Source organism: Amblyomma americanum, chromosome 9, assembly GCF_052857255.1.
Source record: "Amblyomma americanum isolate KBUSLIRL-KWMA chromosome 9, ASM5285725v1, whole genome shotgun sequence".
In the NCBI taxonomy this organism is placed as follows: Eukaryota; Metazoa; Arthropoda; class Arachnida; order Ixodida; family Ixodidae; genus Amblyomma; species Amblyomma americanum.
In genome coordinates this window covers 12785773-12813699 of record NC_135505.1, presented here as the reverse complement: position 1 = coordinate 12813699, position 27927 = coordinate 12785773, and the positions used below count along the sequence as shown (strand labels likewise).

At 45.9% G+C, this 27927-nt stretch overlaps 1 protein-coding gene across 1 annotated transcript in view; it reads left to right on the top strand.

Annotated features, from left to right (window-relative positions):
* The window catches only part of LOC144105172 (uncharacterized), a 199771-nt gene extending 180809 nt beyond the window's left edge, over positions 1 to 18962 (top strand). Inside the window, exons 2-3 of the mRNA XM_077638329.1 lie at positions 17087 to 17159; positions 18940 to 18962. Coding sequence (XP_077494455.1) covers positions 17087 to 17159; positions 18940 to 18962 — 96 coding nt within the window. The remainder of the gene's footprint in view (positions 1 to 17086; positions 17160 to 18939) is intronic.
* Positions 18963 to 27927: the final 8965 nt, after the last annotated feature.

The window sequence follows — 27927 nt, the reverse complement described above, 5'->3', positions numbered from 1 at the left end:
CTTATAACGAAACTTTCGAATGACTTCCTAACATAACCAGCAACGATTGTCTCAAGATATTTCCTTGTGCACCAAGGGCCACACGGACGCAACAGAAACCTTTTGACTGTTTTTCATCAGGCAATACTCACAGCCTTGGCCAGTATTGGTCTCGGAGGGAAACTATACAAGTGGGTTTAAAATTATTTAAAAGAATGTAAAAACTTTATGAGCACTAAGAACGGCTCAGCATCGTTTCACAAGATAGAGAAGGGCGTACCTCAAGAGGCCATACTAAGCACTCTCCTGTTCAACATCCACTGACCCACAACTCAGATGGAAAGAAGGAAGGAAGAAAGGAAGGAAGGAAGGAAGGAAGGAAGGAAGGAAGGAAGGAAGGAAGGAAGGAAGGAAGGAAGGAAGGAAGGAAGGAAGGAAGGAAGGAAGGAAGGAAGGAAGGAAGGAAGGAAGGAAGGAAGGAAGGAAGGAAGGCCTCAGACGTTGCTGGCACATACCCACTACGGGGGAGTGGCCAAGACACAGGCGGTTAATTACTGGATACAGGAAATTTTTGACGGGAAAAGCAGTGGAAATAGTATGTAGTCTGATAGATTGGAAGAGGGAAGGAAAGGGGTCCAGTTAACTTGGAGATCGAAGACGGGACAATTGCTTAATGTGCATAATAGTACACAATGCCTGTAATGTTGCAATGTCTTACTGACTGAGATCGGGAAAAATAAATTAGAATGGGAGTCGCTGCGTTTCTTGAAGAAAATTTTGCACAGCAGAGCGCACACTCCTGTCGCTTCGTCCAAGCAAAGAAGTGCCAATGGAAAGAACAACCGCGGAAGACACAGGCAAGCCCAGTTGATGAAATGGAATTTGCAAAAGATGCTTCCTCAAATGAGAAAAGCGGCGGCAGAACAGCAGGAAGTGATCTATTGTCTCAGGTTCGGCATAAAAAGGGCACAGTGGGGAAGCTGCCAGGCCAGATCTGTGAAGGTAGAACTTTAGAAGGGGAACCCGGCAACGCAAGCGCGTGAAAGAGACCTCTAGTCTGCGTGAGCGCCAGTCTTTGCTACTCCAAGGATGCAGAAGATGCTGATATTCGGGAGATGATGTAAGAGCCGAGGCAGCAAATTCCTGAAATATTGTGTAGCTGCGAAACCTCACCGCAGCTGTATATGCACACGATGGTAGGACAGCAACAATTGGGCCGCTGAGAGAGGCTCTTGCTAAGGAATCTGCAACCTCATTTAAGTGAAAGCCCATGTGACCTGGTACCCAAAGCAACCCTACCGAATTTAGATGCAGCGGAATCAGGAACTTAAAGAGGCGTAATGGCCGAGGGTCAGTGGGTGAGGATAAGGAAGAGCAAATGGACAGAGAGTCTGTCATAACCACGACCTGGGAAACGGTAGATTCTAATTTTCGTAACGTTAAGATTACTGCTAATAATTCAGCCAGAAAAATTGGAGTGAAGTCAGGAAGACGGAGAGAAAAAGACCAATCCGGTGAAGGTGAAAAAATTCCCACACCTGCCTTTTCGCGATCCTGCGAGGCATCGGTAGCAAAAAGAACATGAGTGGGAAAGGACCTTAGGTGGTCCTGCAATAGACCCTGAAGAAGCCGGAAGGGCTGCAGCTTTGCATTCGATGGGAAAATGTCATCGAATTCAATCTGGACAGATGAGGAGTTGTTATATATTTGGCGGACATCAGTGAAATGAATATTTATGCGATCAAGGAGGGACTGCACGTAACATATCTGCGGGGTATGAAATCGAGACCAGGCAGCACTAAAAAAGGCGGAAGGTTGACTAAGAAATATTATACTGGAAGCGTGAAGAGGTGAGTCGCACAATTTTAAAAATGTTTGAACTGTTAAAATGCGAAACCTGCCGCCTCAACTTTCTCGCCTTCTGGAAGTTATTTAACATCGACTTCGTTTAAATGCTGCATTTACGTCCTCCTTGAAGTTCATTTTAGGTCAGTCGAACAGTCCGTGTTAATTGCGACAACAACGGCTTAGTAGAAACAGTGGAGCATATTTTTTTAGAATGCCCCCTTATGCTGAGGAGCGCGTACATTATTAACATCTAATGGAATCACTCTCACCGAAGCGCCTCTAACTCCCGACTGTGGATTAGGAACTTTAGCCTGCCATAGGCAGCAGAGACGCGCTTTCAACGTTTTATTTGATCATTTAAATGAAACTGGTCTCCTAGAGAAACTATAAAACCCCTTTTCTGCATTCTCACTGCGCATTCCCTATGCACTCAACTTTGTTATCACGTTTCGTACGCCTCTCTCATTTCATCCTTCTCACCCCTAATTTTTTCCCCACGCAGAGTAACAAGACAGCGAATATAAACGCTGGCTGAATTCTCTGCTTTTCGATCAAAGAGTTTCTCTCTCTCTTCTAGTACACAGAAGGCTCGTTAAGAAGCCTCCGCCGTTAGTCATCTCATGCTCTGGACCAGGGTGCAAGACATGTGAGCATTTACAAAGTGCAGCTACATTTAGAAGCATAGTGGGCGGCTCCTTCTTCAATATAAAGGCTAGCCTTAATTGTGCGTCATTAATGTCCTCTACTTGTTTCAATGCTCCTCTTTTCAAAAACAATGTATCAGAGAAACCGGACAAACAAAGAGCGCGGCACTGGAAACACCATTCGGACAGTGTCAGGACATTTTAATAAACGCGGCCACAACTTTCATGAACTTAAACAATTTATCATCATCATCACCCCGACAACGCCCACTGCAGGACAAAAGCCTCTGCCATGTCTCTCCAATTAACCCTGTGATTTGCCATAAGCGGCCTATAGCGCTTGTGTCTCGTCTTTGCCCTTGTCTTGTGGTTTGCATGGTTTGGCACTAGTTTTTCTCTAATTCAACTGCAGCCCCTGTATCTCCGCAAACTTCTCAATCCAATCCACCGACCTAACAGTCTGCCACCCTCTGCTACGCTTGCCTTCTCTTGGAATCTACTCCGTTACGTTTAGGGACCAGCCGTTACTTGCTTTTGCATTGCATGTCCTGTCCATGTCCATTTCTTCCTCTTGATTTAGAGTAGGATGTCACTGACCTGCGTTTGTTCCCCCACCCACTCTGCTCGTCTCCTGTCTGTTAACGTTACACCTATAATGTTTCGTTCCATAGCTCGATGCGTTATCCTTAACGTAATATTAATAATAATTGGCTTTGGGGGAAAGGAAATGGCGCAGTATCTGTCTCATATATCGTTGGACACCTGAACCGCGCCGTAAGGGAAGGCATAAAGGAGGGAGTGAAAGTAACTTAAGCAAAAGCCGTTTTCGTTGGCCTCCACGTTCCTGCCCCTTAGAAGAGTGACGGTAAGATACAGCTCTAAATGCTTTTCTCTTGAGGAATACTGGTAAACTCCCTTTCATAATCTCAGTGAACATGCCTTATGCGCCCCACCTCATTCGTATTCTTCTAGTTATTTCCCTTTCATGACCCGGATCAGAGGTCACTACCTGCCCTAAGTAGACGTGTTCACTTATCGCTTCCAGCACCTCCCTACCAATTGTAAACGGCTGCTTCCTTGTGAGACTGCTGAACATTACTTTGGTTTTCTCCATGTTAACTTTTAAACCCACCTTTCTGCTCTTCCCTTCTAACTCATTCATCGTGATATGCAGTTGACCTCCTGAGTGACGCAGCAAGGCCCTGTCATCAGCTAATCGCAAATTACTTAGGTATTCTCCATTAACTCATATCCTCAACTATTCCCAATCCAGGCCTCGCAATACCTCCTGGTAACAGGCGGTGAATAGCATTGGCGAGATCGTGTCCCCTTGAGTGACACTCTTGTTTATTGAGCAGGCAAGGGAACGGAAAACAGGGGCTCGTTATGACATACATGACGGAATCCAACAGTCACAGAAACCAATGAGCATTTGGGGTGGTTTTTTTCTCCTTTTTTCTGTTCAGTAGGATACAAAAAATGAATTATTGCTTTTATTTTTTTAAGATACCTGATTAGAAAGCAGAAGAGTAAAGAACAGCATGCCGCCGGTGGTTTCCGAACGCACAACCTCCGAATTTCGCCGCCGGTGTTTTAACAACTCAGCTACAGTGGCGGCTGTCCAATCTTCGGCTTTCGAAAGTATTTATATGCAGTGTAACCTAACCTTGAGAGTAACCTAACCTGACTTAGTACGTCCTGTATTTTCGCGAGTGCCGCCTAGGAACGTGATCGACCGGTGTGGGCGGAAGCTGTGCGAGAGCCGTCCTATGCTACGTATGACATCAAGGCAGCCAGAATCGAGGACCTCGTTATTTCTCATAACGAGGGCCTCTTTTTTCTTCCCTTGTCTTCTCAACAGCCAACGGGGGCCTCGAAAACAGAATACCCACCGAGGAGACCTAGCTTCCCAATTTTGTCAGCGCTACGTCTTTTGGTATTTTGGATAATGAGTTTTAATGGAGGGGGTATCGTACTAATCACAGGAAAAGGGTGCACTCTTGCTCTTTTGCATGTAAAGCTTTGGTTCGAAATGTGACTATATTTCGCTACCACTCTTTGTTTTTGCATAAAACCATCTCTTTTCCAGAAATAATATCATTTGTGAGTAAAAAGAAGAAAAAGCGCTTCGTCCGGCAATAGTTCGTTTTGTACAATATGACCAGGTGGGCACATTGGTCACACATGATTTGTAGTGGAGCTGCGCAACGACACGGCAGCACTGTGTCTCGTCCCTTCTCCTCCATTCATGCCGTTGCGTTGTTGCACTACAAGTACAGTTCATTTTGTGTTTTTTGTCTTTCAGTAACAAGTACATTTAATTCATTGCATGGCTATTCCCTTCAAGTTTTCTTTTCAGGGGCATTAAGTAAGGGGTGGGTACAATGTCTTACATGTCATACTTAGTAGTCATGTGCTATATTGATAATAGATAACCGTTGGTTCTGCGCGCGAAGTTCCACGGGACAGCGCGTTGCTACAATGTCGTAGGGAATTGTCATCCCAGTAGAAGACGCCGGTACGAAAGAAGAACGAAGCTGCAAAGGAGACAGTGCGTGCATGAGGTTGGCAGAGCTGGAGTTGGTGGCGAGTGCGGCGAGACATTCTGGCCGGAGTGACCATGTTGGGTGGAGCTCGTAGATGGCTATAAGAAAACTTGCGGCATAAAATAAGGCTGGCTCTGCGGCGGCGCAGATCCGTCGAGATATCGGCCTGCCTACGATTATCTCGACGGTGGTTGCGACGCCCGCGCGAGCCACTCTGAAGCGTGACGGTGCAACCAGCGTCCACATATTGGGCTGCCGAAGCAATGGAGTCATCGCGCCATGCTAGCGGCTGATTTCGTTCACTCAAGCCAGGATAAAGATCAGCACAATCGTGGCGCGCGAATACGCTAGTCACGTCATTTTTTTTTATTTCGCGGGCTTTCTTTGGAGCTCGAAAAAAAAAAAGATACACGTGAGGCTTTCTTTATCGCAAATAAATGGATTGGTGGTACGAAGGTGCTCTCGAAGTTTGCTAATCACATTTTGCGGTCTAAAGTCAGCATTCAGTCAACATTCAGTCAACAAAGTCAACAATGAAGTCAACATTCAGTAATGTTATCTTAATTGCTAAATATTAATTGCAAAACAAGAAATCGCCCATGATATGCATGCCGATTGGTAGGTGTACGTAAGTGGTTACCCTGGCCTACCTCAAATATCTTATTTTTAACCCTTGACTAAATTTAGCCTGGACACCCTGCATGTAGCAACTGCACAGCTACAATAGTCCTCCGTAGAGTCAGCAAAAAAAGATTCCAATAAGGAACGGCGTCAGGCAAGGAGACACGATCTCGCCAATGCTATTCACCGCCTGTTTACAGGAAGTATTCCGAGGCCTGGATTGGGAACAGTTGGTGATAAGAGTTAATGGGGAATACCTGAATTATCTGCGTTTAGCTGACGATATTGCCTTGCTGAGTCTAGCTAGGGAACAGCAGTTCACAATTGGCAGCGAGGTGCTGAAAGTGGCATAAGAAACGTCCACTTAGGGCAGGTAGTGACAGCTGATCCGATCATGAGACCGAAATAACTAGAAGGATAAGAATGGGGTGGAGCGCATATGGCACGTTGTCTCAGATCATGAATGGCAGTTTACCAAAATCCTTCAAGGGAAAAGTGTACAACACGTGTATCTGTAGGTGTATCTTGTCTCTTGCCCTTGTAAAGTGTATCTTGCCGGTACTCACCTACGGAGCAGAAACGTAAAGGGTAACGAAAACGGTTGAGCTTAAGTTAAGGACAACGCAGCAGGCCATGGAAAGAAAAATGATAGGTGTAACGTTAAGAGACCGGAAGCGGGCAGAGTGGGTGAGGAAACAAACGCGGTTAATGACATTCTAGCCGAAATCAGGAGGAAGAAGTGGACTTGGGCAGGCCATGTAATCCGAAGGCAAGATAACCGCTAGTCCTTAAGGGTAACGGAGTGGATTCGAATAGAAGGCAAGCGTAGCAGGAGGCGGCAGAAGGTTAGGTAGGCGTATGAGATTAAGAAGTTTGCAGGCATAGGGTGGGCGCAGCTGGCAAAGGACAGGGTTAATTGGAGAGTAATGGGAAAGACCTTTGCGCTGCAGTGGGTGCAGTCAGGCTGATGATGATGGTGATAATGACGAAAACGAACCGATTCGACTTTGAGGGTGCACAGCGCAGAGCGGCGCGAACGGACGGTGCTACTTTATAGACGGTTCTACTGGTGATGTCGCTTGCACTAGTGCTTGCCAAGTTTGAAGCAGTTTCCAGTTTTGTGAGAAGGGCGCTCTTTGAAGTGGTGGAACGGTGATCGCAGTATCGAAGTAGGTGTTGCTGTTGACTGTGGCATCGGCAAGCGCGGGGAGCACCGAAATAGTGGGGCATGCAGGCAGCAGGACAGGGATCGCCATGCGAACGATGAGCGCATACATCTGCATGGCCGGAAGAGAATGGATCAGACGGTGCGGGTTCACAGCTGCTTAGCCCAGCCAACAAATCTAGCGCGAACTGTTGCAAGGTGTAGTTCGAGAGTCTAGACCGATTTTCTGCACATGGAACAATCAACTAGCCCGCCCCCTTGCCTAGTTCGACACTGCCTAACTGCCTCGCGTACGTGTGTTTTCTGTATGCCATCTATTTGTAGGCTGTAGATCACTGGATATAATAATATCGCGAAGCAGTAAGTGTCCGGCATTTACTGTTGGCGTTTTTCCTTCTTTTTTTCACACTTCTCACACTAGCAGCCTAATGTATGGTGAGCAGGCGTATGCTTTGATTCCGCGGCGGCACACTTCTGATGCGCCAGTACTGCTGTCCATGTCTGTTGGCTTATCCGATGCAGGGGGAGCTCCGATTTTCTTCAGGCTGCTTGCGGGGGGTTCAGACGTGGTCGCCGCCGCACGCAACGGGATCCTCCGGCCTTGGTTGGCTAGTTACGGGCAGTGACTGTTGCGTGGTACATGCGAAGAAGCAGACAAGTTTCCAGGGGCGAAGCGACGTTTATTGCCACATGTTCGTCGGTGCGTGGCTGGTCGAGATAAGCGCCGGTTGCGGCGCACGCCTTATATTCGTTTTGCGCGCCTGCTCATTAAGGACTGCGGCGATAAGCTGGACACCAGAGTGACGGCATTTACCGGAACAGGAGACGTCTCGACATTCCCAGCTCGACGTCATCCTTCGTGCACGGCTGTTTTTTCCTTCGCGTGCAGAAAGGCCCAAGACGGGCGAGCAGTTAATTAAGCCGCGTCTCTTGCGGCTGTAACCAGACAAACTGAACTCTTGAACTTCATATTGAAGTAGTGACGACTGCTGTTAGACTTTGCCAACGGAGACAGCATCTTTCGCGCCGCATCTTTTCAAGCACTGCAAGCGGCCGTCGAGGTGACGTCTTGAGGCCCTAATTGACCGAGTAATGCTGAGGGCCCCATACACGCGACTACCCCCGATTATTCTCCTCCTCCTCCGTCGTGTTTCTGCTAGCTCCGCTCTCTCCCGCCGCGATAGCGCCTTCACGAAGCCACGCTTGATTGCTCCCGAGTCGTGATTTCCTGGGGCGTGCGATCGGAGCCCTCCCTTTGTCTCGGCGTGGGACATGAAAGGAGCCGCCGGTCGCATAGTGCTCGCACCCGCGGTGCGCCTGCCCTCCCTCGGCGTTACGTTCGTATTCTTTTTTTTGGCCGCCCGGGACCTTCAGACCACGTTCACCCGTCGTGTGTATGGGGGGTGACGGCAGCGGGTTTCCGTGGGAGCAGTGTACCGTGTTTTTTTGACTAGCACTGTGCCTCGCTGGCAGGTGACAGCTCAGAGGGCGTTAACAGCCTCGCGATATCGACGCATGCTCATTGCGTGGCATTATGGGGAATCTCCAAGAATTGAGAAAAATTTTTAGCTGACGACGTCATCAAGCTCCTTGATACCCATGTTTCCTGTGCCTCAAACAGTTTTGGACATACTCAGTTAAACTATTTTAAACAGCACAAAATACAATCCCGAAACTCGGTACTGTCACGGCCATTATTCAAAAAGCTCTCGTACGCGCGTTGAATGGTGAAACAGCCTGGAAATGGTCACCCCGTTCCTGAAATGCTGAAATAAGGATACTCCAGCAGTTGATGTGCACCAACCTGGGCTTCTGGAATCTGGTGGGTGGTATGAGGCTGGCCGCAATGATGTTTTCAAGCCGCAATTTTTACGCAATACACGTAAGGGGAATGCTATAAACGACATTTGTTACAAAAGTCTTGAACTTTGTGTCGTGCTTAATATTATACGCCGCCTACTTCTTTCTCGTTATCATTGAGCAAGTTTTTGACAACCTGCATGGTGCAGAAAAGCTTCAAGTTGTCAAAAATTTGCCCAATGATAACGACAAAGAAGGCGGCGCCCTGTAATATTAAGGGCGGTTATAGCATTCCCCTTACTTGTAAAAAATGTACATCGGCCAAACAGGGTGTTGTTTTTATTAAAGAGCGCTAGAACACTTTAATCTTGTAAAGGATGGTATCAGCGGCCATCTTGCTGTACATTGCCGGACTTTCAAATGAAAACCTACGTTTAACAAGGCACAGTTTCTGGATCACCCAAAAGACAAGCTTCGGCGTGAAATTATCGAAGCCTTTTTTTATTAAGAAAGGTGGCGACAGTAGAGTCAGAACGCCTTCACTGTGATTACTGGAGAATGAAATAGCTTTTCTGGATGATTGTGATTAGCTTTCACCTTATGATAACTGAATGTATCTAAACGTCGAGGTTTTTGAAATAAAATCAGTTGGAAGTGCAGCACAGTACTGTCTTATTTGTTCCTGGTCTTCTGTTTGCGTTTTATTTATGCCGCGAATGTTGTCTGCATCTACACTTCAGAAAGCGAATAAAAACCGCAAAACCAGCCGAAAAAATTGGTGGCAGCGCCTTGGTTAATTTTTTATTTCGGCACGTTCTGCTCTAGTAAGTGCCCGTTTTGGAGAGGATATTTACGTTATACTAAAAGAGGAAAACGCAAACGAGAACAGGAGACGGGCACAACAAGCGCTGATTATCAGCGACGTTTATATGAAAGGTACAGGGGCTTCTTATACATTTCGCACGAAATAACACAAGCAACAGGAAAACATGTGACGTGAAAGAGGAAGTTCTATACAATCGTGAAAGTCAATCAAAGTTTAAGAGATCAAGTTTTGTTTTTTTTAGCAATACCCACGGCGTGCTATATGTATACCACGCTGGTCCAGTGGTCTAGCTTTTTCGGGGGCCTCGATTGTTGCAGGAATCATTCTGTTTATCGAGCACTTCTCAACGCCTAAATCCAGACTCGCAAGTTTCTTATGCCCAATATCTGCACTGAACTGCCATATTTGTGCAAGCTTCATCAACAACATTTCCCTGTTCTTTCAGTGTTTCATTGATGCATTTACCTGTTTGTCGCGCGTATTCTTTTCCACCTGTAAAATTTAGAGAATGTGCAAAGGCTTCCGCACACTGCAAGAAACGGTTCTGGCAATTTATTGTACACTCTTGTTCTTTTTTACCCTCCCATGTAAACAAGTCGACAGAGACTTTTAATCTTCTCTACGGCTGTCAGCAGTACATTCACGCCTACTCTGAATGCAGTCCTTTTTAGGCGACGAGATACGTTGTGTACGCACGTAGGGCCTCGTGCCCCTTCAATGTTCTGCGCGGTTAACTTCGGAATGGAATGTCAACAAGCCCAAGCTAATGCTCCAGCGATGCTGTTTCACTCACTTCTAGGATGCCCACATCATTTGGGCAAGATTTTATACCGCGTGAGCTGCGAATCACTCGCCCGACTGTTCCGCCCAATTGGCGTAATGCTAGCCATTTTTTTGTTAATGAGCTCTGTGCCAGCATTACAAAGGCAACTCAGCTAGCTCCTTTTGGATAACATCTATTTCATCGTAAATTTTAGTTATCCTTTAACCAACATGGCTCACTAGCATCATCTTATATTTCCTCAGTACTCTGTAACTTCACCCGTGTTTACAACCTGTTAAAAGCCATTGACCAACTCGCCTAAGACAATAACATTTTGGGTAACTACACGCAAAACGTCCCTAATCGCAAAAGCGACCACCACCGATTATTTTCAAAAATATTTTGCTCGTTGGAAATAATGTGAATACAGTTTCCACTAAGCGTTTTTCTCGCAAAAAAAAATTTTTGCTTACGTGAGCACTCGGACGTCTTCGCTAAGAAGCAAAAGTTGGCGGAGTTAAAAAATTTAAGATGAAATATTAAAGAGGATAATATCATAAATCTTATTTTGGAATATTTAGCTTGCGTTGTTCTTTAATCTGACTTCATTTATGAAGCAATGCAAGAATGTTTCACGCTTTTTTGTTCAGTAAAATTAGGAATGTGTAGTTCTGAGACATTTTTTACATAAACTTCATTAAAATTTCAGACTCAGCAATGTTTTCCTGCTTTCACACGTTGCAGTAACTCATGCAAACATAAATTAATTTGGTAAACCAAGTGCTTGTTAAAAAACGACTTCCAAATTTCGCAAAAACTAACTTTTTATTCACGTTCAGACCAAAATTAAGGCTCAAGGCCCACCAGATAAAAATACGTAAGATGGTTCATAACACAACCAACATCAATGCTTGCAATTTAGAAAGTTTAATTCGAGTAAATTAACGTTGGCTCGAGAAAAAAAAAACCCCACCGCACACCCTTAGCGACACCGTTGGAGAGGAGGTCAGTGACGCTAAGTGTGCTGAAATTTTTAATGTTTCGTTTTCTTCTGTTTTTACTGATGAAGCTGGCTGGCATGTTGCCACCGTCACCATCTACTAGTGTACTTCCCCCTTTGCCATGTCTGTCCCTCTCGTTTTTTTATTTTTATTTATTGTACCCTCAGGGCCAAAGGCATTACAGAGGGGAGTGGGTTAAATAGGATAAACAACAATGAAATAGAATACGGTGAAAATAGATATTACAAAATAAATTTTCTCCAGAATAAAACAAACAACATCCAGAAAACGTAAACAGTATAGAAACAAATATACAATACAGTGGAATAAGATATAACACACAATCAACTTTCTCCAGAAACAACAATATTAGCTATAGCGTCATTAAAGATTTTATTATCAGCAATGGCTGCAATATCGGGGGGAAGGCGGTTCCATTCCACAGATGTGCGGGGAAGATATGACTGAAAAGAAGATTTGGTGTGGCATGTTGGGATGAAAACCTTGTGGTGGTGATTGATGCGACGTGAAATGTATTCGGGGGTGACATGAAATAGTTGTGAAGCGCAACGTGATGATATAGCTTGTGAAATAGTGTTAGGTGACCAATTTTGCGGCGAGATTGTAATGGTGGGAGTGAGACGTTAGATTTCATGGCTGTGATGCTCGCCATACGGTTGTAATTTGAAAGAATGAAGCGAACGGAATTATTTTGGACTAATTCAAAGGAATACGTGAAGTTTTCATGCGTAGGGTCCCATATTGATGCTGCGTATTCTATTTTAGGGCGTATGAGTGTTTTATAGAATAGAAGTTTAAGGGATCAGGGAGCGACAGAGAAATTGCGACGTAAGTATCCTAACATGCGGTTAGCGTTATTAATAACGTAATCAATATGAATAGACCATGTTAAGTTTTGAGTGATATGAATTCTTAAGTACTTATATGTTTTTACCCAATCAAGAGGAGTGCCATCAAGGTAATATGAAGGAAGAGCGTTAGATGTCCGGGAAACACGCAAAGGTTTACATTTATTAGTGTTTATTTTCATATTCCATTTAGTGCACCAGTTTGACACCAAATTAAGGTCTGACTGGAGAGTGACAGTATCGTTGACGTTATTTATTTCCCGAAATATTACACAATGGTAAACAAAAGGTGAATGTTAGAAGATATGGCAGAAGGAAGGTCATTAATATATATTAAGAATTGGAGTGGTCCAAGGGACCGATCCCTGTGGAACAACACATAGCAGCATTAAAACTTCCTGTTGGGCGAGTTGGTTGTTCATCTTGATCTTGAAATGTTCTTTTGCCCAAATAAAACGACACACGAGAAAGGCGACGCCTTTCTCGTGTGTCGTTTTATTTGCGCAAAAGAACATTTCTAGATCAACACATAGCAGGTTAGCAATCCGTGAATTAGTGCTATTAGCATGCCCAAATTGCCAACAGTTTAGAAGAAAAGATTTAATCCATTGGAAGACGTTAAGATCGAGATTAAGATGGATCAGTTTATGTAGTAGCAATTTATGGCATACTTTATCAAAGGCTTTGGAAAAGTCCAAAAAATGCACTCAGCGCAAGAAGATTTGTTAAGTATGCGGTATAGCTTATCAGTAAAGGCAAATATGGTGATGGTATTTCGGCTACAATAAAAAAAGTGAAGCTCTCGTAATCATCTGGCATTGACTAAATCAATTCGAAACTTTTAAAAAACACTAAGTGCGCACTGTTGAATACCTGTCATTGTTGTTCATACTATTCTTTGATACAGGAAGCCTACCGGATGACTGGAAAGTGGGGACGGTCGTTCCAGTGCACAAATACGGTGACAAGCAATGTCCCATTAATTATCGCCCCATTTCTCTGACCAGTGTCCCCTGTAAAATCATGAAACAATTATGCCAAATTATCTCCAATCAATAACCACCTGGATAGTAACAAGTTTTTCATCCTTCACAGCATGGCTTCCGCAAGGGCTTTCCTTGCGAAACCCAGCTCGCACTTTTCGTTCATGATCTCCGTATTAATCTTGATCGTAATATTCAAACAAGCCATTTTCTTAGAAGTTGCAAGAGCCTTTGGCACCGTACCTCCCGGCACCGTACCTCCCGTAGGTATGCTATTAAAGCTAGAGAAGCTAAATTTACATCGTAACAGTCTTGCTTGGATCAAAGAATTTCTAACAAACCGCTCCTAGTTTGTTTTTGTTAACAATCAAACTTCTACCCCCCTCACTTTAACATCAGGCGTCCCATAAGGCTCCGTCCTTGGTCTACTGCTGTTTCTAGTTATATTAACGTTTATCAACGCATCTAACATGTGACTTTCGCATGTTTGCCGACGAATGCGTCATCTATCGCACAATAACAAACATATCACATCACGCAGCTCTTCAAAATGATCATAATCACGTTTATCGCTGGCGCTAAATGCTAACAAATGCAAACTTGTCTCCTTCCACCGCCGCCAACAGCCCCTCGTTTTTACCTACGTTGTCCTCAATTCTGCTATCGAACTTGTACAATCTAGTAAATTCCTTCGCGTAACCTTAAGCAGTGATCTATCCTGGCGCACTCATATCATTATCGTCATATCATCGGCAAACCTATCTCTTGGATTTCTGAAACCTCACCAACGTCATGCTCCACCGCACGTGAAACTACTCGCCTGTAATTCGCTCATCCGGTCTTGGCTAGAATATGCATCTCTTATCTGGCATTCACCTTTGAAGCCTTGCAAAATCGCGCTGTAAGATTTATTCACTCCGACTTCTCTTTCAATACCAGCCTAAAAGCATTAAAACTTCACTCCGAACTTTTGAACCTGAGCACTCGTCGTCATATAGCTAGCATTTGCCTGTTCCATAAGATATTTTACAGTTCGCTTAATCCATACCCGCCATACCTAGCATCCCACCGTCCATGCATTTCCCACCGCAACTCATGCACTGAGAACCGCCACGTTTGTTGGCTCATTCTCTTTCCCCAAACAAGCTGTCATCTAAGCAGCCTTCCCCCGTCATTGATGTCATCCCCTGCCCATCCGACGTTGCGACAAGTATTCCTCCTTACATTTAAAAATTGTAATAGTCACCCATGATATGTAACCCACCCCTTATGTTATACCCCGAAAGGGGTTTTTAATGTAATAAAACGAAACGGAGCGACGAAAGGTTTCCATATTCGGCTATCCACTACGCACTTGAGCAGTTTGTTCCAGGTGGCAATTGTGTTCACAGAAGATGAGTAATTAAATGCATTATTGTGAGCTCGATATTCTTCAATCATTTTTCAATCATGACGTGTGCTTGCGCTGGAAACATGGGTAATGTACTGATGACTATTGATTTTGATTAAATTCTTATATATTAAATACAACAACTTCAGTCTGGCCTCTGTCCGTCTCGCCTGGAGTGATTGTAAGCCATGGAAGTTGATCGATTTTGTTATGCGGTCGGTTCTTCTGTATCTATTGCAAATAAATCGGGCTGCGATTCTTTGTACTCTTTCTAGTTTAGCAATGGTTTTTGCTGTGTATGGATCCCATAAACAAGACGCATACTCCAGGCGTGGCCGTACCGAAGCCTTATACGTCGCAAACTTCACCTGTAACGTTGTTTGGGCATCCTGCGTCGCAAACACCACAGGTACATCAAGGCACTCGCGCAGATAGCGTCAATATGAGTTTTCCAGTTCAAAGTATTAGTGACTTGAACTCTAAGGTATTTTACAAGTAAAGATCGTCTGAGTCTCTCCACCTACAGTGTAGGGGTGTTGCAGAACTGTTTTATGTTTACATATTCGGATTACCAAGCACTTCAGAAGGTTTAGAAACATGCCCACTTAACAGCACCAGATCGATATCTTACGTAGATTATGGCTAAACTTCAATTGATCTGACGTGGACTTCACTGTTGTATACAGAACACAGTGGTCTGCAAGGAGTTTAATTTTGACATCAGTATCTACCACATTCACAATGTCATTTTAAAATAGGATTAAATATAGTATAGGCCCAACCACTGATCCCTGCGGGACACCAGAAGTGACAGGAAGCGCATCGGAACAATGATTATCAACGTGGACGTATTGAAATCTGTTATCTAGGTACGCTCAAATAAGTTCAATAAGGTGAGAACTGATTCCGCTAAGTGTAGCTTTTCGGTGAGTTTATTGTGAGGAACCTTATCAAAGGCTACAGCGAAGTCCAGAAATACTGCATCCATTTTCAGGATATCGTTAACTGCTAAGAAAAAGTCATGACAAGAATTAATCAACTCTGAAACAGTTGATAAACCGTGTCTAAAACCATGTTTCACATCAGATAAGAAGTCGGTCACTTATAAGAACTCAGTCAAAGATCGGCAGATCACATGCTCCAGAATTTTTCAGCTGGTTGAAATTAAGGATATATGGCAGTAAATGAACAATATTAATAATTGGTATTTGAGGAAAGGTAATGGCGTCGTATCTGTCTGATATATCGTTGGACACCTGAGCCGCGCCGCAAGGACAGGGATAAAGCAGGGAGTGAAAGAAGAAAGGAAGAGAGAAATGCCGTATTGGAGGGTTCCGGAATAATTTCGACCACCTGGGGACCTTTAACGTGCCCTGACATCGCACCGCACAAGGGCGCCTTAGCGTTTTGCCTCCATATAAACGCAACCGCCGCGGTCGGCTTCGGACAGTCGTGTAAATGGACATGCAGGGACGATCATTCGCCTTAAAGATGGAAACACAACGAGCGATTTTTTATTTAGAAGGGGCACAGCACTGCGACAAACAAGCTTTAAAAATCGCGTACAAGTAATACGATGTCTATTCTGGGTAGCGGCGCATGAAATCTGGAGGAATATTGTCAGAACCGTTCGAATTTTTAATGCCAAGCTTTAGAAGCAAATTAAAAATTTCTTTTTGAGAAATAACGACATCCGACATGGAAGTAGTATAACTTACTGGCTTAGAAAAAGAACTCGCATATTCATCAACATACACTGGTTTAAAAAACTCGTTAAAAAACTCTGCAATATCCATTTATTATTTACAGGCAAAGTATTAACTGTTAAAGAAATATTGCTTTTATTATTACCATTTCTGTATGTCCAGAACTTCTCCGGTGTTTCATTGAGGAAGTTGCCGAAAGCAACAGTAAACAATAAGTCCTTACCTTGCTAAATCTTCTTCCTTAGCTGGCTAATTAGTATGCTCACATTAATTTCATTCCGCCGACAAGAGCTTGACCGCCACTTTAGCTTCCGCTTCATGCGAATTATGTTCCGCGTGATCCATGGGTTGTGTTTCGTTTTCTTTATAAAATTCGGAACATAGTCACACAACCGATACAAATCTTTTTAAATGAGTACCACAAAGCATTTACAATCTCTTCACCTCTGGAGCCATTAAAGTGACTCTGGAAAATCCAAGATTGACTATCTTCTGTGGCGATTCTAGACCCAGCACACACCAAACGCACACCACTAACACAGCACACCAAATTGCGTTTCCAGAACACTAACACACCACTGCCGCTGTCCGCACAGAGTCCTTAATAAACATGTTCGTGTCCACAACACACTCTCATGTATAATCACAAAACACCAACAACAGCAACAACAACAACAAGATAAAGCCCAGAGATACATTAACACAACAACAAGATATATCCCAGAGATACATTAGCACAGCAACAACAAGATACATCCCAGCTATACCTAGATCTGTTCTGTTAGCTCTATCTGTATACAAGTCTAATTTGCAACATATGACCCCCGTTTTGCCTGGCCCATCCGAAAATGTCTCCCCCTTGATTTGTAGAGCTGTAATCCTCTGTCTGCATTCAAATTGGGCTTCTTCAGTAACTCATCCCCTCCTGCGTTTTTCTTCCCACAGAACGTGGGCACCTCGGCAACATCGACTGTTTCCTCGGCCACTACCGAACAAGCTGCCCTGGGGGCGTACCGCCGTACGTGACCTCGTTCTTTGTATTTCTTCAACATATTTACATGTAAAACCCTCTTAATGCCATCTATCAATACCTCATAATCGATATCCTTTTTCTTCCGTGTCACAAGGTATGGGCCCTTCCATTGCATCATGAACTTTTCATGATCCATGGGTAGCAACACAAGAACCCTGTTGCCCGGATTCAGATTTCTGTGAATGGCTTTCTTTTCATAACATCCCTTGTGGCGTTTACGCGCCTTTTCCAGGCTTTGCTGTGCAAGCCTGCATGTTTCCTGCAACCTATCCCGCAACTCAAAAACGTATGTGTATGTTGTCTTGAGATCTGATGCAATCTCGTTATTAGCCCACAGCTCCTTGAGCATTGTAAGTGGACCTCTAACGGTTCTCCCATACAACATCTCGAAGGGCGAGAAACCAAGACTCGTTTGCGGTACTTCTCGGTAAGCGAAGAAAAGAGCTGGGAGATATCTACCCCAATCAGTAGGTCTCTCCTGGCACATTTTCTTGATCATGTTTTTCAGGGTGCCGTTGAACCGCTCTACAAGCCCATTACACATGAGATGGTAAGGCGCCGTCAGTAACTGTCTTACTGACAAAAGGCGGTTAACCTCCTTCATTAGCTCCGATGTGAAGTTCGAGCCCCGGTCACTCAAAATTTCCATCGGGAACCCATAACGCGAAAACATTTCCACGAGACCCTCCCCCACTTGGATACAGTCAATAGTTCTCAGTGGAATAGGGTCAGGATAATGAGTGGCCACTTCAACTAGAGTAAGCACATATCTATAGCCTTTGGCGGATACTGGAGAGATTGGCCCCACAATGTCAATAGCCACTCGCTGAAACGGTAGGTCGATGGCTGGAATCTTTCACAGAGGTACGGGACCAACTCTTCCCTTCGGAATTGTGCGCTGGAACACATCACATGAGCGAACAAAGCGCTTAACGTCACTCTGAACACCCGGCCAAAAGAACTCCTCGGTGATCCTGGTGACCGTTTTTTGAACACCCTGGTGTCCGGCCATAATGGCGGCATGTCCTAAGCGCAGCACGGTCTCTCGCATATCTCTCGGTAACACCAGCTGCTGGACCCGCCTTCCTGAACTAAACATGCATTCCCTGTGCAGAAGACCATTTACCAATTGATATTCGAAGGAAGTACGACTCTTCTTTCTTTTCACTTTTTCCCCGACTCTTTCGAAGCAGGTCTTCAGGCTCGGGTCTTCTTTTAGCCTAATTGCAATTTCGCCCGGTGTTACGCTCAAGCACATCGCAACAGGAGTAGAGAGCGGATGCTGCGTTGCTTGGGTTGTCGCTTGAGCTCTTGTCTCAACTGCCGACGAGAAACTGACTGCACCCGTCTGAGCTGTCGCGGGCCTTTCCTCCTTTGGATGTTCTTCAACGTCGAGCATCCTCCATTCAGAATCGGGGTCTTCGACACTTCTTGCACCCGTAATATTTCCCAAGATGAGATCGTAGATGGGTTGGTCTACGCATTTTGCCACTACCTGCCCAGTATAATATGGCGTGGACACTAGAATCCTGGCTTCAGGAAGGTACCTTACTGTGCTATCTACAAGAGTGACGGCCGATGTTTAACCTGCAAGATCCTCGTCCTTCACCAGGCTTCTCCGAACCAAGACTGTGTTGGCTCCGCTGTTTCTAAGCACAAATATAGGACGGTGCCCTATTTGCCCAACCACCACCGGCATTGCTGCTTTCGACTTGGGTGTTCCACTCACTGCCTCATTTTCCAGCGGTGTTTGGTCTCCTTTCAGTTGTGGAACTTCGGGTGGCATGACAAGTTCTACCCTAGAGTCGACAACGCATGCAGCTCGGTCCTGCGTTCTGTATTTTATTTATTTATTTATTTCAAAGGTACTGCCAGCCTTCGCAGAAGGCCTTTGGCAGGAGTGAGCATACATGGTGAAGAAAGTACAAAAAAGCGCTACAAGATATGATAATGATAACAGTGGTGTCATCCGCCTGCTTGAGCAGATTAACACCGAGAAGAAAGGAAAAAAGCAAAAAATGAGAAAGAAAAAATGCTTTGTACAAGCTCGCGCTGTTCAGGCATATAGAAACAACACTGGCACATAACACAAGAACACTGGCATCAATAGCACGCTTTAGTAAATAAACACTAACGGTAGACATACGCTGATCCATCAGCAATGACAATAATCACAACCACAAAGCAAGATCAATAGCGGGAACCAAAAACGCTTAGGTTGAGTTAACTTATGCACTTCAATTTTGATAAGAAAGATTCGACAGTCGGACATTCCACAGCGTCACAAGGCAAAGCGTTCCACTGACGGACGGTTCTTGGAAAAAAGGAATTTCCGCGGTGGCTCAGTGGTTAGGGCGCTCGACTACTGATCCGGAGTTCCCGGGTTGGAACCCGACCGCGGCGGCTGCGTTTTTACGGAGGAAAAACGCTAAGGCGTCCGTGTGCTGTGCGATGTCAGTGCACGTTAAAGATCCCCAGGTGGTCGAAATTATTACGGAGCCCTCCACTACGGCACCTATTCCTCCTTTCTTCTTTCACTCCCTCCTTTATCCCTTCCCTTACGGCGCGGTTCAGGTGTCCAAAAATATATGAGACAGATACTGCGCCATTTCCTTTCCCCAAAAACCAATTATTAATTATTATTGAAAGGTATCTGTTCGGCACATATATTCTTTTAATTTTTTGGAATGGGTTGATCGTGTACATCGCCGTATAACATGTTCGATATAAATGCTACTATCTATACCTAGCTTACTATTGTAGAGTAGATGCATGTATTTCATTCGTTCAAAATACCGTCGCAATTGTAATGGTTCTAAATTAGCTTTTTCCACAAGTGCAGTTGCTGAGGTACGCTAACTATATGAGTTGTAGATGAATCGAGCTGCCTTTTTTTTGATGCTTTCGAGTTTGGCAATGTTTAATTGAGTGCACGGATCCCAGACTACAGAAGCGTATTCAAGAACGGGTCTGATATAAGTTTTGAAGGCAAGGAGTTTTATCTCTTGTGTAGAATTGCGCAGGGTTCTTCTCATGTAACCTAGTTTCTGCATAGCCTTTTTTGTAATGTATGAAACATGTTCATTCCATCTGAGATCTGAGGTGAGGATTACACCTAAGTATTTATAGCTTGTAATGGAAGATAAAGGGTGTCCATTGACGGAATAGGGAAATAGGAGGGGTTTTCTTTTGCGTGTTACTGTCATTGTTACCGTTTTCTTCCTGTTTATTTCCATTTGCCACGTTGAGCACCAGTTTTCTATTTGAGCTAGCGAAAAATTTAGTTGAGATTGGTCATTCGAGTTTTTAATTTCTTGATAAATAATACAATTGGTCATTCGAGTTTTTAATTTCTTGATAAATAATACAATCATCAGCAAAAAGTTTTATTTTCACGGGTACTACACTAACAATATCATTAATAAAAACTAGGAAGAAAAGGGACCCAAGAACAGATCCCTGTGGAACACCCGACTGGACAAACATATAGCTCGAGCACACTCCATCAATTCCCACACATTGGCCTCTACAGGAGAGATACCTTTGGTAATTTCACTTCCAATAGAGGAGTGCCGCAGTGCTCCGTTCTCGCCCCCACATTATTTAACGTGGCTTTAATTCCTCTTGTTCGAGCCCTAGAGACCATCCCTTCTATCCGCGTGCTTGCATATGCCGATGATATCACCTTGTGGTGCTGTCATCCAGATGCGTCTATTCTTCAGTCGGTCCTCCAAAACGCGCTGGATGTATTGACATCTCGCCTCCCACCTTTGGGTCTAACACTCTCTCCTACTAAATCATGTTTCATTCGAATTGGAAATAAAGCCGCCTTACGGAAAGCTCCCCCTTTAAATTTTACGGTACATAATTCTCTGATTCCTCAGGTAGAAACTGTTCGTATTCTTGGTCTTCTCCTCCATACATCTGGGACTGGCACCCCGTGGCTGACAGCCACCCGTAAATCGGCTCACGCTACTCTAGGTCTGATTCGTCGCATAGCTATGCGCTCTGGTGGCGCACGTGCTCATACGGCCCGCCAGCTTGTGCGCTCTATCCTTCAGCCACGAATAGTATATCAGGCTCAATTTCAACGTCTCACCCGCAGACAGTGGGTCTCCCTTGAAGCTATCAATCGAGAGGCTATGCGCGTCATAACATATCTGCCTCGTTTACCACCCATACCTGTGCTACAGGAGTTCGCCCAACTTAATACACTCAGTGAAATCATCGGCCAACGGGTGGAAAATAGAGCTCGAAAACAGTCTCTCAAACTTAATCGTTTAAAGACACTTCCACCGTGGTCCTATTGCCAGCTCACTGACAATCGCCCCACTGTTTCCCCGTCGGTATCAGCAGCGTGTCTGCCTGAAGGGTGCATATTATACACGGATGCATCTCATTCTGCAGAGAGGGGAGTTACTGCTGTGTATAGTCCATCTCATCCGCATCTCAACTCTCGCGCAACGTATACTGCGGATACGTGCACTCCCCTGGCATTGGAACTTCAAGCCATTTACAATGTCATTGCTTCCCTTCCGCTCGTTCCAACATTCAATACAGTTCACATTTACACCGACTCCCGCGCCTCCCTTAAACAACTGAAGGCTGTTCGACGAACGTTCCAGATTTCACAATCTATTCATGTGCTCTGCGCAAAGTATCCATGTCCTGTGCGCATACACTGGATTCGCGGCCATGCCCAGGATCCACATAACATTCAAGCGGATGCTATGACTCATCTTCATACATTAGACGATCCGCCACCATCCCCTCTTCCCCCAGATCCGTTCCTGTCCCACGTTTCCGATTCCGAAGTTCTGCGCCAGCGAACACGCGCTCTAATTCCTCCGTGTTCGCACCCTCTCCCCCGTAGTCTTACTCGGCAGGAGGAGGTATCCGTGCGCCGGATTCGGGCAGGGGCGGCTCTGACGCCATCTGTCCGTCATCGGTGGCGTGCCAAAGATCTGCCACTACCTGACAGGTGCCCTCACTGTGGCGCTGCACCGGACATATGTGATGTGCGGCACTTGTTGTGGACGTGCCCAGCGACGGCTGCTATCAGAAAACGGCTCCTCAGGGAGGTGGGCTTGCGGTGGAACCGTGAAAGTGACTTCGTGAAGTGGACAATGGACAACCGTTTCATTAACAACCTCTGCGACTACCTCAGCGCAACGGTTCTTCACTCCTTCTTTTAACTTTCAATCCTGTGCATTCCTTCCCCCCTTTCCTTTTTCAACTTATGCCTCATGACACACTTCTCGAATAAAAAAAAAAGTTTTAATAGCAGCTTTGGGTGGGACACGCAGTCGAAAGCTTTTTCAAAATCTAAAAAAATAATATCGATCTGGCTTTGTTTATCGAGTGCTGCTGCAAAATCATGCACTGCTTCTATAAGTTGCGTGACCGTAGATACGCCCCTGCGGAAGCCGTGCTGTCGGGAATCGACTAAGTTGTGCTCCTCCAGGAAAGAAGATATGTGTTTGAAAATAATATGTTCCATTATTTTAGCGCTTGTGCTCAATAGAGAAATTGGTCTATATGATGCTAGAAGTGATTTGTTTTCCGCTTTCGGTATGGGCGTAATTTTCGCATACTTCGAGTGAACTGGAAGCGCTGCTTGAGATAGGGATATTCTAAAAATAACAGATAAGTATTTGGAGCACCACTCTGCGTACCTGTACAGGAAGGCGTTTGGGATCCCGTCGGTTCCGTGTGCCTTTTTTGTATCGATGTTCAGTAAAAGCGATAAGACGCCTTGTTCTGATATGGATACATCACTGATAGCGGAGTTACCATGGCATGCACAATATGGTCTTTTGCCGTCATCAAATGTAAATATGGAACAGAAAAATTTGTTGAATGCGTTCTCAATATGGGACTTGTCAGTCACAGTCGCACTGTCGATACACGTACTACAGAATTGGTCTTTTCTGGGTTTAAAATGCCGCCAGAACTTGGCAGGCGATGAGACAAGGAAAGTTTTCATGGTTACATGATGATAATTATATTTTGCTTTTCTTATGCATTCCTTCAGCTGAAGGTGCACGTCTGAAAGCTTGAGCATATTAGAAGGAGAGGGAGACTTCCTGATTTGTTTTCTAAGTCTTTTTGTTTTCCGCTTTAAGCGCACAATCTCTTTGGACATCCAGGGATTTGTGTTATGTACAATTTTTTGAGTACATGGTACGATATCATTTATACACTTTAACACCAAACTCTTAAAGATTAACCATAAGCGGTCCACCCGACGTGTCTCGGAAAGAGAGAGGAAGTTAGAAAAGGAGCCGTCCAACGCATCCAGAATGCCAACGTCATCGGCACGTGAAAAATTTGGAAAAGCACGTTTATGCTTCCTGTAGTTAGGAACAATGTTTAGTTTGAAGGCTAAGCATATCATCTTGTGGTCTGATATGCCTTCCACGATGTGCAGTTCTGGACCACGACGAAGTAGTCCATCGGATAAAAGAAATAAATCTAAAATGGACGCTGAGTCGTTCTGAATGCGTGTGGGCTGCTTTACAAGGTGGGTTAAACTATGGAAAAGAATTATGTCAACGAAGGGCTCTGCTGATTTGGACAGAGGTTCAGGAAATTCGCCTTCCCAGTCAATGGCCGGAATATTAAAATCGCCGCCGATTAAGATGTTGGGTGAGATTCTTTTGCAATCAGAAAGGAAATCATTAAGTTTTTTGAAGAAGATATTATCGGAGTTAGGAGGCCTATAAAATGCTCCTATGATAAGGTTCAGTTCCCTTAAACAAATCTTAGCAACAACGCACTCAATTTCGGCACTCATCCAGAGTATAACCCCATCCTCTTACAACCTTGACACACAACCTGTGTTTTTTGGGCAGCCCTACTAGTTCGACAGTCAGCTGCACGGTGTCCCACCTTGCCGCAGAGAAAACACCTTACTGGCGCCTTAGATGCACTGCCATATGCTCTTGGTTTTGCCGCATCTGTCTCTAGGATCTTTTGGGTTTCCTATTTTGCCTTACTCAAATTCCTTAACCTGTGAGCCTCGAGGAATTGTTCAGCAGTGTCGGCGAACTCTTCCAACGAACACAACTTTCTTTCAGGAATAAAGGCAGCTTTGAGCTGCAACATGCTAAAAATTGTTCTGTGACCAGCTTGTCACGCACCCCTTCTAAACTGTTTTCTGTGTTTGACATATCAAGCCACCTATCAAAATAGTTGGTCAGCCTGCAGGAAAACTGCTTAGCGGTGTCCGAATCCTCAGGTTTCGAGGTGCGAAATCTCTCACGAAAACCCTCTGCCGTGATCCTGAATCTGTGGATTTTGACTTTCTCGTAGTCAATGGAATCAGCAGCAGGCATCCTTCCAAACACATTCAGCGCCTCTCCGACTAAACACACGCTCAATAGCCAAACGGGCGAGTTGGTGGTACATATTGGTGGCAAACAGCGCAACGACGCGTATTTTCTTCCACTCTGTCCGCGTCGTTGCGCTGTTTGCCACCAACATGCTCAATGCCGTGGCCCATTCACTGCGCTCCCAGCATTGCCCCGAAGCTATCCGCTTGAATCGTTGCAGATATGAATCCAAAATCATCTCTCTTGTCATCGAAAGGAGCCATCAGCTTTCTTGGGCAAACTCTGGCCGGTCTTGGAGATTCTGTACCCGCCAAGGAACGCTGATCATTGTCCGTGATATCGTCATATCGTCCCGCGACATGCGCCTGTTTCACAAAATAATCTCCTCCTCCCGTTCTATCCTTCTTTTCTCCTGTTCTTCTGCCTCGCGGGCTCTTCTAGCTTCTCTCTCTTCTGCCTCGCGAGCTCTTTTCGCCTCGCGCTCTTCTGCTTCGCGAGCGTCTGCGCGTGCTTGCGCCCTTTCCTCTCTCTGCCTACCTGCCTCCTCTCTCTGCCTGTTTGCCTTCTCGTCATAGAGACGCATCGCCTCTTCTTTGCTTAACCCCCGCTTGAGCGCCAGTTCTAAGGTTTTTGCCAAATCCATACTTTCTGCCATCAAGAGATCGGAAGATCCGAGAAAAAGCCAAAAGAAAAAAAAGTAAATGAATCCTGGCACAGGCTCGCCACTCATCTTTGTCACGGATCTCTCCGGAGAACACTCAGACCGTAAGAATGGACTAGGCGACGGATGTACCCACACAAACGCGCATTTAATACACCCTACGTGGCACACACACTAGAACACGAAACTAACAAAATTAACACAAAAACAAAAAGACTATAAATACACACGACCCGGGCACACTGCTACCAGCGTCTACTACTAGCGTTCTACTATTTGTGGTCGGCGTTCGTGCTCATGGTTGGTTCGGTGCGGCTCTGGCGTTCTATGGATTCAGTATCCGGCGTCGAGGCGGCGTTCGGCGTGTTTGGCCTGGCGTTGCTGGCGGCGTCGCTGGCTGCGTCGTATAAACTCCCGGTCCAAGCGCCCGTGGAGGTGATGCCGGTGTTTTTGGCGTTGGGGGCCCCACCCGGATGGGTGGCAACAGCGCTGGAGACACCGCTGTCGTAGCAGGTGGTCGCGTCTTCCGTTGACTCCCCGGAACGGGCTCAGGCACGGCAGGGAGTCCACGATGCGAAGTCGTAGAACGCGAGCTCACCGGAGCAGTAGCCGGCGTCGCTCTCTTCCAGCCGATGTGCCCATGACCCGCCGGAGCCTCCGCTTCTCTGCTGTTCCCCCCTGTGCCTCGCTCTCACTGGCCCTTTTATAGCCTCGGTGTTAGTCCATGTAAGCCTTGTCGTCGTCGTCTTCTCTTCTCCACCAAACATCTCTCTCCACCTCACCGAATGCTTCTCCCCCAATCATCTCTCTCTACCTCACCGAATTCTTCTTCTTCCTCTTCTTTATTTTTCGGTTAATTCGCGTCGTCTTCTTCACACCTTTTTCCTTTAAAATTTAATTTAGGCTCCTTAATATATGTGACAAAAATCCAAGATTCCAACATCAGCTCTAGTAAAGTCTTTCACATCAATTGGGCGTTTCTTGGTGTCAACATGGCAAGGGAAAAAGGGAGTACCTGCATCATTTGGCTTGTTTTACCCACACGGTTCTCAGTCAGTCCATTTTTAATTGCCTCATGAAATTTGATTTATTTATTTTTTAGGTCCATCTTTCCACCTCAACTTCACAATATGTGGTTGAGTTGAGCTTGAGTAAGGTAACAAGGGTCCTTTAGAAAATTCAGGTGAGGGCGGCTAAGGACACAGAAACCTCCAGTCATAAGCTTGAGGCTGAGTGCGATCCGCAAATTTTAATTGAAGTAGAGGTGAGGTCGACGTCTGAGGTGGTCACTGGAACGCCTCTGCTGGAAATAGGTTCTGGAACGTGATTCCTAGAGCAACCACTTGATGTACCTTCCGTGTCTCCTGTTAATGTGGACACACATCGGCGAAAATACCACCCACAGGCTGCTTGCAGCGTGGCGCACCGGTGGGCGGCAACAGACACCGCGCAAGTGACGATGCACTCACCACCGCTCGTTTTCCAGGCTGTTGCCACATGGGCCGTATGCACCGGGATTCTCGGTTCCTGCCAGCTCAGCTCGGACGTTCCGTTCCTGCCATGTCCTACCCTGGATTCCATACCGCTACATCTGGTGTCAGTTGGCTCATCTATCTGGCAACCTTCGTCTACAACAACCGAAGCAATCAGCACGGCATATAAGCGCGCATCGGAGGCCTCACCCTTCGGGCATGACACCGCGCAAGCGACAATGCACTCACCACCGCTCGTTTTCCAGGCTGTTGCCACATGGGCCGTATGCGCCGGGATTCTCGGTTCCTGCCAGCTCAGCTCGGACGTTCCGTTCCTGCCATGTCCTACCCTGGATTCCATACCGCTACATCTGGTGTCAGTTGGCTCATCTATCTGGCAACCTTCGTCTACAACAACCGAAGCAATCAGCACGGCATATAAGCGCGCATCGGAGGCCTCACCCTACGGGCATGACACCGCGCAAGCGACGATGCACTCACCACCGCTCGTTTTCCAGGCTGTTGCCACATGGGCCGTATGCGCCGGGATTCTCGGTTCCTGCCAGCTCAGCTCGGACGTTCCGTTCCTGCCATGTCCTACCCTGGATTCCATACCGCTACATCTGGTGTCAGTTGGCTCATCTATCTGGCAACCTTCGTCTACAACAACCGAAGCAATCAGCACGGCATATAAGCGCGCATCGGAGGCCTCACCCTTCGGGCATGACACCGCGCAAGCGACAATGCACTCACCACCGCTCGTTTTCCAGGCTGTTGCCACATGGGCCGTATGCGCCGGGATTCTCGGTTCCTGCCAGCTCAGCTCGGACGTTCCGTTCCTGCCATGTCCTACCCTGGATTCCATACCGCTACATCTGGTGTCAGTTGGCTCATCTATCTGGCAACCTTCGTCTACAACAACCGAAGCAATCAGCACGGCATATAAGCGCGCATCGGAGGCCTCACCCTACGGGCATGACACCGCGCAAGCGACGATGCACTCACCACCGCTCGTTTTCCAGGCTGTTGCCACATGGGCCGTATGCGCCGGGATTCTCGGTTCCTGCCAGCTCAGCTCGGACGTTCCGTTCCTGCCATGTCCTACCCTGGATTCCATACCGCTACATCTGGTGTCAGTTGGCTCATCTATCTGGCAACCTTCGTCTACAACAACCGAAGCAATCAGCACGGCATATAAGCGCGCATCGGAGGCCTCACCCTTCGGGCATGACACCGCGCAAGCGACGATGCACTCACCACCGCTCGTTTTCCAGGTTAGTTACCTG